The sequence below is a fragment of the Aquarana catesbeiana genome, linkage group LG10, assembly GCF_042186555.1.
Source record: "Aquarana catesbeiana isolate 2022-GZ linkage group LG10, ASM4218655v1, whole genome shotgun sequence".
Taxonomy (NCBI): Eukaryota; Metazoa; Chordata; class Amphibia; order Anura; family Ranidae; genus Aquarana; species Aquarana catesbeiana.
Genome location: NC_133333.1, coordinates 254,261,343 through 254,273,537, shown reverse-complemented (window position 1 = coordinate 254,273,537; position 12,195 = coordinate 254,261,343). Strand labels below are relative to the sequence as shown.

General features: G+C 44.5%; 1 protein-coding gene across 1 annotated transcript in view; it reads left to right on the top strand.

The window, feature by feature from the left end:
- Window positions 1-12,195, top strand: part of LOC141109922 (uncharacterized) — a 48,182-nt gene that overhangs the window by 32,304 nt on the left and 3,683 nt on the right. Inside the window, exons 11-13 of the mRNA XM_073601175.1 lie at window positions 4,948-5,099; window positions 6,114-6,353; window positions 9,693-9,849. Coding sequence (XP_073457276.1) covers window positions 4,948-5,099; window positions 6,114-6,353; window positions 9,693-9,849 — 549 coding nt within the window. The remainder of the gene's footprint in view (window positions 1-4,947; window positions 5,100-6,113; window positions 6,354-9,692; window positions 9,850-12,195) is intronic.

Sequence of the window (12,195 nt, the reverse complement as noted above, 5' to 3'; positions counted from 1 at the left end):
GGCTTCCAAATTCCGATATGCCCCCTGCCCGCAGACCCCGACAGCCACAGCCTAGGGTTGTCGGGAAGAGGCCCTTGTCCCCATTAAGCACCCACCCCCCTATTTTGAGGGCATGTGGCCTAGTATGGCTCAGGAGGGGAGGGTCGCTCGCTCTGGTATGGATTTTTTTATTTTTGGTGTTATTTTTTTACATTTCGCTTACCCTAGTGTCCCTTGTCAATTTCACCGGGTCCTCCCCCAGACCCTCCAGGTCTGCACCATTCTCTGGTTGTAGAGGAGATAACGAGGCAAAGGGAATGATTGGCTTCTGAAGCTTCCATGGAGGATGGAGTAGGGGGGTGGCTTGCTCTGGGCTGCGTGTTTGAATGGACGTACACAGCTCCAGCCAAGAGCGCACATACATGGATGTCTCCCTAGCAACCACAAAACCATGCTTTCCAAAAAAATGGACTTGTTTACCATTCAGCAGGAACGGGACGTGACATCATGATGTCGCTCTGGTCCTCCTAGGCCATAGAGATCAGTGGTCGCCTTCTTTACTTTGCTCACTTCTGTGGCTCCCAGCACAGAAGTGAGCCCTCCCTCCACTTCCAAAAGTGATCCAGTGGCGAATCACCAGCTCCAGCTCGGAGCATTTTATTAGAGAAAAAACAATGCCTGAACGAAAAATTAATACTGGGGTTATGGCATCTAGCTGCAGCCATAACTCCCGGTATTAAACGTCAAAATCATGACATATTTTCCCAGTTAGCCGATTGGCAAGTGGAGTTAATGCATAAACATGTGTTTTATCGGGTTCAAGTCACGACTCTGTGCAGGCCAGTCAAGGTTTTTCCACCCCAAACTCGCTCATCCGTGTCTTTATGGACCTTGCTTTGTGCACTGGTGGGCAGTCATGTTGGAACATGAAGGGGCCGTCCCCAAACTGTTCCCATAAAGTTGGAAGCATGAAATTGTCCAAAATGTCTTGGTATGCTGACGCCTTAAGAGTTCCCTTCACTGGAACTAAGAGGCCAATCCCAACCCCTGAAAAACAACCCCCCACCATAATCCCCCCTCCACCAAACTTTACACTTGGCACAATGCAGTCAGGCAAGTACTGTTTTCCTGGCAACCACCAAACCCAGACACCTTCATCAGATTGCCAGACAGAGAAGCGTGATTAGTCACTCCAGAGAACACATCTCCACTTTTCTAGAGTCCAGTAGTGGCGGCGTGCTTTACACCACTGCTTCTGACGCTTTGAATTGCACTTGGTGATGTAAGACTTGAATACAACTGCCCAGCCATGGAAAAACATTCCATGAAGCTCTCTACGCACTGTTGTGCTAATTTGAAGGCCACACGAAGTTTGGAGGTCTGTACAGTATCTCACAAAAGTGAGTACACCCCTCACATTTTTGTAAATATTTTATTATAGCTTTTCATGTGACAACATTGAAGAAATGACATTTTGCTACAATGTAAAGTAGTGAGTGTACAGCTTGTATAACAGTGTAAATTTGCTGTCCCCTCAAAATAACTCAACACACAGCCATTAATGTCTAAACCGCTGGCAACAAAAGTCAGTACACCCCTAAGTGAAAATGTCTAAATTGGGCCCAATTAGCCATTTTCCCTCCCCGGTGTTACAAGGTCTCAGGTGTGAATGGGGAGCAGGTGTGTTAAATTTGGTGTTATCGCTCTCACTCTCTCATACTGGTCAACGGAAGTTGAACATGGCACCTCATGGCAAAGAACTCTCTGAGGATCTGAAAAAAAGAATTGTTGCTCTACATAAAGATGGCCTAGGCTATAAGAAGATTGCCAAGACCCTGAAACTGAGCTGCAGCACGGTGGCCAAGACCATACAGCGGTATAACAGGACAGGTTCCACTCAGAACAGGCCTCGCCATGGTCCACCAAAGAAGTTGAGGTCACGTGCTCAGCGTCATATCCAGATGTTGTCTTTGGGAAATAGACGTGTGAGTGCTGCCAGCATTGCTGCAGAGGTTGTAGGGGTGGGGGGTCAGCCTGTCAGTGCTCAGACCATACGCCGCACACTGCATCAAATTAGTCTGCATGGCTGTCATCCCAGAAGGAAGTTTCTTCTAAAGATGATGCACAAGAAAGTCCACAAACAGTTTGCTGAAGACAAGCAGACTAAGGACATGGATTACTGGAACCAAGTCCTGTGGTCTGATGAGACCAAGATAAACGTATTTAGTTCAGATGGTGACAAGCGTGTGTGGGGGCAACCAGGTGAGGAGGACAAAGACAAGTGTGTCTTGTCTACAGTCAATCATGGTGGTGGGAGTGTCATGGTCTGGGGCTGCATGAGTGCTGCCGGCACTGGGGAGCTACAGATCATTGAGGGAACCATGAATGCCAACATGTACTGTGACATACTGAAGCAGAGCATGATCCCCTCCCTTCAGAGACTGGACCGCAGGGCAGTATTCCAACATAACGACCCCAAACACACCTCCAAGACCACCACTGCCTTGCTAAAGAAGCTGAGGGTAAAGGTGATGGACTGGCCAAACATGTCTCCAGACCTAAACCCTATTGATCATCTGTGGGACATCCTCAAACGGAAGGTGGAGGAGCGCAAGGTCTCTAACATCCACCAGCTCTGTGATGTCATCATGGAGGAGGGGAAGAGGACTCCAGTGACAACCTGTGAAGCTCTGGTGACCTCCATGCCCAAGAAGGTTAAGGCAGTGCTGGAAAATAATGGTGGCCACACAAAATATTGACACTTAGGGGTGTACTCACTTTTGTTGCCAGCGGTTTAGACATTAATGGCTGTGTGTTGAGTTATTTTGAGGGGACAGCAAATTTACACTGTTATACAAGCTGTACACTCACTACTTTACATTGTAGACAAGTGTCATTTCTTCAGTGTTGTCACTGTGAGCTTCAGCGTGCGCTGACCCCGCTCTGTCATTTTACGTGGCCTACCACTTCATGGTTGAGTTGCTGTTGTTCCCAGTTGCTTCCACGTCGTTATAATACCACTAACAGGTGACTGTGGAATATTTAGTAGAAAGGGAATTTCACGGATGGACTTATTGCACAGGTGGCAACCTATCACAGAACCACGCTTGAATTCACTGAACTCCTGAGAGTAACCCATTCTTTTACAAATGTTTGTAGAAGCCATCTGCATGTTTAGGTGCGTGATTGTATACACCTGAGACCATGGAGGTGATTGGAACAGCTGAATCCAACGATTTGGAGGGGTGTCCCAATACTTTTGGCAATATAGTATATCTGTAATCTATTATCTATATCTATAATCTATATCTATAATCTATATCTCAAGAAGCATGTTGATAGAAGGAAAGAGCGGAGATGAGCTCTTCAGTCCTCTGCTTCTCCTTTCACTGTACAGTCACAGGCTGGGGGTGGGTCCAGCATAACCTGGAATCAGAGAAAATGCATTGAATAATGCAGACCACCGGACTGAGGACATCTATTGGTAAAAAAAGCACTGCTGAGGAAACCTCTGGAATGAAGCTGAATATTGGAGCAAAAGTTGCTTTTTTTTTAATTTTTTTGATGGGCTATTTATATTTATCTCAAAAAATTCTGGCCCAATGGCTAACGCTGCGCTAGAAATGTAGAATATAATATACAGCTGCTAGCACCTTCAAGTCAGATACAAACTTAATAGCTATAAAATACAAAGTATAGTGCAGCGCTAATACAATTAAAATTTATACAGGTGAAAAAAGACTGAAAAAAGAAAACCAATGAGGAGTCCCAAATGCACAGTCCATAGAAAAAAAACAGAAATCAAAAATCCGTGCCTTATATAGATGGAAAACTCACAGGTAAGGGAAAAGGTGATGATCCTTCACACAAGATAAATTCTGCTCCACACCCAGGTGAGAGTAAGTAATCCTGCTTCCCAGCTTCCCGTGACCAATATAAATCGGTCTCACCAAACACAGGGAAACGGGTCTCCCCAGAAACCTTTAGTAATGGCCGGGATCTCTCCGCTTTGCAGATGGGACTCAGAAATAAAAGATAAAAAGAAAAGCTCCCATAGTGCAAGTACGTTAAAATTCCAAACTCAATGGTATAATAATGGTTGCACTTACAAGATAGAATTGTCGAAACAGCATGTCTCTGTACTAGGACTGCGGCGTCCCTACGAGCTTCACTCCACTTCCTGCTTTGCTAGTTCATGTAGCGTGATGACGTTACCATACGCGTTTCGTCACTAAAAGGACGTCATCTGTGGATTGGTCTTTTTTTGAGGACTCTATCTTGTAAGTGCAACCGTTTTTTTTTTATACCATTAAATTTGGAATTTTAAAGTAATGCACTTTTGATGAACATTTCTTTTTATCTTTCATTTCTGAGTCCCATCTGCAAAGCGGAGGGATCTCGGCCATTACTAAAGGTTTCTGGGGAGACTCGTTTTCCCTGTGTTTGGTGAGACCGATTTATATTGGTCACGGGAAGCTGGGAAGCAGGATTACTTACTCTCACCTGGGTGTGGAGCAGAATTTATCTTGTGTGAAGGATCATCACCTTTTCCCTTACCTGTGGGTTTTCCATCTATATAAAGCACAGATTTTTTTGATTTCGGTTTTTTTTCTATGGACTGTGCATTTGGGACTCCTCATTGGTTTTCTTTTTTCAGTCATTTTTCACCTGTATAAATTTTAATTGTATTAGCGCTGCACTATACTTTGTATTTTATTCCTATTTATCTGCTTGTCTTTGGCCGGAGTTCTGCTTTAACAAAGCTGGAGACTTCCTTTTTTGACCTCACAGAGAATACACTGATATTAATAGTAACTGTTTGGTTACATAGTTACATAGTAGGTGAGTTTGAAAAAAGACACAAGTCCATCAAGTCCAACCTATGTGTGTGATTATGGTAATGTGCAGATTACTGCATGGCGGTTTTCTGACCCTGATTAATGACTTCTGTGCTTCTTCTCTCTACAGATTAATGCAACCCATGTCACATACACAAATCAGCTGTCTTTTTTTGCCCAGACGAATCCAATCCGAATAAAAAATGACGCTGTCATGAATATTTCGTGCTCTTACCCGCTGTCTATAGATGTCAGTCTAGTGATGCCGGGCCAAATAGTTTGGTAAATATTATTACATAAGGTTGGTGTTTTAGAAATCCATGCTGATTATGTCATATAATACACTATATTACCAAAAGTTTTGGGATGCCTGCCTTTACACGCACATGAATTTTAATGGTATCCCAGTCTTAGTCCGTAGGGTTCAATATTGAGTTGGCTCCGCCCTTTACATCTATAACAGCTTCAACTCTTCTGGGAAGGCCGTCCACAAGGTTTAGGAGGGTGTCTATGGGAATGCTTGACCATTCTTCCAGAAGAGCATTTGTGAGGTCAGGGACTAATGCTGGACGAGAAGGCCTGGCTCTCAGTCTCCACTCTAATTTATTCCAAAGGTGTTCTATCGGGTTGAGGTCAGGACTCTGTGCAGGCCAGTCAAGGTTCCTCCACCCCAAACTCGCTCATCCATGTCTTTATGGACCTTGCTTTGTGCACTGGTGCACAGTTATGTTGAAACAGGAAGGGGATGTCCCCAAACTGTTCCCACAAAGTTGGGAGCATGAAATTGTCCAAAATGTCTTGGTATGCTGACGCCTTAAGAGTTCCCTTCCCTGGAACTAAGGGGCCAAGCCCAACCCCTGAAAAACAACCCCCACACCATAATCCCCCCTCCCCCCACACCATAATCCCCCCTCCACCAAATGGTTTGGACCAGTGCACAAAGCAAGGTCCATAAAGACATGGACCGAGAGGTGGGTATGAAAACTCTTCCATTGCAGGGATGTTGCATTCCATTTTTTTTTTCACCCTGACAAAATCACTTAAATTACTTTTATTTTCCTATACATATTCATTTGAAACCTTTGTGGTGCATTGGAAATCCTCATTTTGTGTATCAGCGTCACCTCCCCCACCAGTATACACAGAGCTGAAGAATATACAGTATCTGATGGGTTTGCTCTTTATCCTCAGTGCAAATATCTCAGTTCTGTGTACACTCTGTATAATGACATAGATCCATGGCCACATACCTACAAGGGTTTCTAGGTAGGTGACCTTCTGTGTATTTTTCTCCAGGATCTCAGCAATGAATGGCCGTACAGCAGATGGAAGTTATTCGGTCTACATGATGGCCTATAAAGAAAACCAATTTATGACCCAGCTCTCAGATTCCGACACCCTGTATGTAGGAGATACTATCTACATTGCAGTGTTCTTACCAGCTCTGGATGCCAACAACTTCCATCTCAAAGTGGTGAATATTTATGCCTCTCCTGACAATTCAAGCGCCATCAAGTACTATCTTCTTCAGAATGGGTAAGTACACAGTACACTGGGCATAGCTCCCAACTGTCCCTGATTTGAAGCAATGTCCCTCTGTCCCTCTTTCCTCCTCATTTGTCCCTGATTTTGGCCTGATCTATATAGTTGTATATAAAATTCACTTTTTATCTATCAAAAAGGGTTTCCCAGCGCTAAACCTTTCATCTGATTTCTAAATTGCTGTATTTGTAAACTTCAAAAGCCAATATAAAGGAATATTAGTGGTAAAAAAGCACTTGTGGGTTTAACCAATTTAGTTTTTTCTACAATTCCCCTTTAGGGGGCGTGGCATGGGGGTGTATCCTATGCCTGCATACTTTTGCTGATAGGTGTCCCTCATTCCCATCTCAAAAAGTTAGGAGGTGTGCACTGGGTAGCAATTCTGCGTGTTCTTTGTACACTTTGACTACAGAAATAATTCACTAAATGCCCAAAACAATATATTACCTTAACAACCTATGGACCACCATACTTTTATCAATGGCAGACTGGCAACCTTTTATTTATTCTGGGCCCTTTATTAGTGGCTCTGGGTAAATAGCCATCAGGAGGAAGATAATTAGAGATACTGTACCCAGCCGATCCAAGGGACTGGGTACCATGAGATCCCTATGATTGGTCATCACGTTAACCACTTGCCGCCCATCAGTGCCGCCTATCCGTGCTGCCTATCAGTGCCCACCAGTGCTGCCTTTTAGGGCCCACCAGTGCCACCTATCAGTGCCACCTATCAGTGTCCATCAGTGCCACCTATCAGTGCTTATCAGTGCTGCATATCAGTGCCACCTATCAGTGTCCATCAGTGCCACCTATCAGTGTCCATCAGTGCCACCTATCAGTGCTTATCAGTGCTGCATATCAGTGCCACCTATCAGTGTCCATCAGTGGCACCTATCAGTGCTTATCAGTGCGGCATAATAGAGCCTCCTCATCAGTGGCCGTCAGTGCCGCCTCCTCAGCGCACATCAGTGAAGAAGAAAAGTTACTTATTTACAACATTTACTGACAGAAACTAAGAAACGTTTTTATTTTTTCTAAATTTTTGGTCTTTTTTCTTTGTAAAAAAACAAATAACCCAACAGTGATTAAACACCACCAAAAGAAAGCTCTGCTTGTGTGAATAAAATGATTAAAAATGTCACATGTGTACAGTGTCACATGACCGCGCAATTGTCATTCGAAGTGTGACAGCGCTAAAAGCTGAAAATTGGCGCCTGGGCAGGAAGGGGGTGACAGTGCCCGGTATTAAAGGAGACAAGGAGAGAGGCACCTCTGGGTGTAGATTTGTGACAATTTTTAATAAGCACTTCAGAAAAATGGCAACTCACATTTGGGAAGTGTATAACGGGCACATAAAGGAAGGTCCCAGCAAGCAGAGAGGGTCATCGGCAGACGATCGAATCCTGAGATCCCTCCATTGGAGAGAGCTTTTACTCAATGTACACCACTGTGTGGAAAGCCGGCAAGCGGTGGAGGAAAACTCAAAGCGAGGTTTGAAGCGCTGATGGTAGAGAGGCAAGGGAGGATGACGTCACCGGTATGCAACGCGTTTCACGAGCATGCACGCTGCGGATGACACAGCAGCCACACTCCTCTGTCAAGCTGACTTGTGGGACCATAGTCACCATTATAAAGTGTATACAGGGAAAATGGGGGGGGGGGAGGGACCAATTATAAATGAGTCATGGTAGATTGGCATAAGGAAAAACGTGTGGATGATACATCAATAAGTAATAAAAAAATTGACAATGTAGTAAAAGTTTATAAAACACACACACATGGACGGTACACAAACATAATCATGAAACGCGTTGCATACCTGTGACCTCATCCTCCCTTGCCTCTTCACCATCTGCGCTTCAAGCCTTGCTTTGAGTTTTCCTCCTTTTTTTGCCAATCTACCATGACTCATTTATAATTGATCCCCCCCCTCCCCATTTTCCCTGTATACACTTTATAATGATGACTATGGTCCCACAAGTCAGCTTGACAAAGGAGCGTGGCTGCCGTGTCATCCGCAGCGTGCATGCTCCTGAAACGCGTTGCCTACCGGTGACATCATCCTCCCTCGTCTCTTCACCAATTGCGCTTCAAGCCTCGCTTTGAGTTTTCCTCCACCACAACCGGCCTTCCACACAGCTGGGTACAGTGAGTACAAACGCTCTCCAATGGAGGGATCTCAGGATTTGATCGTCTGCCGATGACCCTCTCCCCTTGCTGGGACCTTCTTTTATGTGTCTGTTATACACTTCCCAAATGTGGGTTGCCATTTTTCTGAAGTGCCATGTCTTGTTAAGCTATAATTTATATATTGTGCCACTGGGTAAAATGGTGGTTTACACCAGATTTTGTAGGAAGCGAGCACACTAATGGCTCAGGCTCATATGACAGCCAGAGATAGAGCTCAGAGCCCCACCCGGCTCCTGAGGGGGTCAGTATGTGAAGGGAGCCGTGAAAGGTGCTCCTATGCACCATGGTGTCCATGCCAGTGCAGAGCAAGGCCCAAGCTTGAGAGAGAGAGCCCATGAGGGACAGAGCAGCTAGGAACCTGTACAGAAGAGGCAGAGCTGGGATGCAGTGTCTGTGCATAAAAACTCGCAGGGCTGTCTTTAAATCAGAGCAAAACACTGTAACACTGTACAGTAACCTCTAGCAACCATTTAACAAGCAGAAATCATGTGCTGTAACCTCTAGCAACTAATCAGTAAGCTGTAATGTGTGCTGTAACCTCTAGCAACCAGTCAGTAAGCAGTAATGATATGCTGTAACCGCTGGCAACCAACCGCAGTTGCTGCCTGATTTGATACAGTAAACTGATTTTAAGTCTAGCTACTAATTATTGTATGTCTCAGAGCAGGTGGAGAGTGAAATTGCATGGGGGGGGCAAGAAAATTTTTGCCCAGTGTCCAATCAATATTAAAGACGGCCCTGAATACTCGGACATGGTTCATGGTCAGGAGGACCAAAAAGGTACTAACGGTCAGGAAGACCCTGAAGAGGTACTTGAAGCAGTAAAGCTGCCATAAGAGAGCCAGGAGGTTGAATGCTGTGGTGGTAAGAAGTAAGAACCTCCTGCGTGGGAAGACAAACCTGTGGGAAGTTTTGATGTTCTATTGAATGAAAATGGTCAGGAAAGCCCTGAAAACTTTATCTGGTGTAGAGTTAACTTACTGTTTTGGCACTACCATTGAGCAAAGAAACCCCGGCGTGTCACAGTATATATAAATGACGAACCCAGCCCATATATTGTTCAGTTGTAATAGTATTTATCACTATTGTGTCTAATCTTTAGATTACAGTAACTAAAAACTGATGAAAGGTTTCTGTATCCAGGTGCCCATCTAGTGATGTATCTACTGATGAGCTAACAGTGGGAATCAATGGAGTCAGCAGTGAAGCTTGGTTTGCTATGAAAGTCTTCCAGATTACCAATTCTAACACCATATATCTCTATGCCGATCTTGCACTCTGCAGTAGTGATTGTAACTCGGTAAGACTCAACATACACATAGAGGGTGTTCTGTGATTTCTGTGCCTAAAGAAGCAGTTAGAGATTATTTAGCCATATTGGCAGTCATCTGCCCAATTGATATGCACACAAACTAGGACTCATTTAGACAGGAGCAAATTTTTTCTACCAGCATATCATCGGAGGAAACGAACACAAGCAGAACATACAAACTCCATGCAGATAGGGTCCTAGCTGGGATTCTAACTTAGGCCCCCAATGCAATAAAGTAAGAGAAACAGATGGGTAGTGGTGCAGCCAAACGAGTGTTTGAATAAAGCATAAGTCCATCAAGTCAGTCCTTTGAGCTCCTAGCTCTGTATAAAGGAAACACAAACCACGGTGTCAGGGCCAGCCTTGTGAGGGAAGTTTAAGTGATCTCCAGACATGCAAAAACAGAAAGAAAACGGGCGCCTCTGAACGTAGAATGTATGATTTAATGTGAAACAAAGAAGATTAAAAACTCACATTGAGGTAATAGGCACATTAGAACCAGTGATAGGCGCTGCATTGGCTTACGTGCTGAACGCTGTGTCCATTAAACGTTACTCTTCTCATATGGGTTTGACAAAGGAGCGCGCACTGTGTACACCCTTGTAGTGCGCATGCTCTGAAGTGCGTCGCAAGCACATCATTGACACCATCGTCAGCACTGCGTCCCAGCTTCTCGCCATTCAGCCTCAGCTGCATTCCATCCCTCGATTTCGGCTCCAGCTGCGTTCCTACCCTCGGTTTCGGCTTCACTCCACCGTAGCCGCATCCTGCTGGCCAGGACAGACCATACGAGAGGTGTAACGATTCATGGACACAGCGTTCAGCCCGATGCCCGATGCAGCATCTATCACTGGTTCTAATGTGTCTATCATCTATTACCTCAATGTGAGTTTTTAATGTTCTTTGTTTCACATTAAATCATACAGTCTATGTTCAGAGGCACCTGTTTTCAATTAGGTAAGACTAACCATTAGGGCATTGTGCTGCCCCAATGTCCACAGTTGGCTTTCTGATCATTGCACAGCCTTATTAAGATGCTTGAAAGTTTCTAGGGCCAAAACAATTTAAAAAAATGCACACCACTGAGCATAAAGATGCCAGCTTCCCTCCTGATCTTCTGCTGTTTATGCAAACCAAACAGGTGGAACGTTGCTGTGCACGATGAGCATGAAAGCTGAATTAATGGCCAACTCTACAAAAAACTGATGAATAAAATCATAGGCTGGTTTCTGATATTGAGATACCACCACCAGAATTCACAGTTCTGCCCATCTGCAGCCATAACATGGACTAGGGATAAGCTTGGGTTCAGCCCAAACCCAGTCTTACCTCTAACAAAGACAAGTGATGGTGTCATACTCAACCCTAACAAAGACAAGCGATGGTGTCATACTCAACCCTAACAAAGACAATTGATGATGTCATACTCAACCCTAACAAAGACAATTGATGGTGTCATACTCAACCCTAACAAAGACAATTGATGGTGTCATACTCAACCCTAACAAAGACAATTGATGGTGTCATACTCAACCCTAAAAAAGACAATTGATGGTGTCCTACTCAACCCTAACAAAGACAAGCGATGGTGTCATACTCAACCCTAAGAAAGACAATTGATGGTGTCATACTCAACCCTAACAAAGACAATTGATGGTGTCATACTCAACCCTAACAAAGACAAGCGATGGTGTCATACTCAACCCTAACGAAGACAATTGATGGTGTCATACTCAACCCTAATAGGGCGTATACACAGTCGGACTTTGTTCGGACATTCCGACAACAAAAACCTAGGATTTTTTCAGACGGATGTTGGCTCAAACTTGTCTTGCATACACACGGTCGCACAAAGTTGTCGGAAAATCCGATCGTTCTAAACGCGGTGACGTAAAACACGTACGTCGGGACTATAAACGGGGCAGTGGCCAATAGCTTTCATCTCTTTATTTATTCTGAGCATGCGTGGCACTTTGTCCGTCGGATTTGTGTACACACGATCGGAATTTCCGACAACGGATTTTGTTGTCGGAAAATTTTATCTCCTGCTCTCCAACTTTGTGTGTCGGAAAATCCGATGGAAAATGTCCGATGGAGCCTACACACGGTCGGAATTTCCGACAACACGCTCCGATCGGACATTTTCCATCGGAAAATCCAACCGTGTGTACGGGGCATTACAAAGACAATTGATGGTGTCATACTCAACCCTAACCAAGACAATTGATGGTGTCATACTCAACCCTAACCAAGACAATTGATTGTGTCATACTCAACCCTAACAAAGACAATTGATTGTGTCATACTCATCCCTAACAAAGACAATTGATGGTG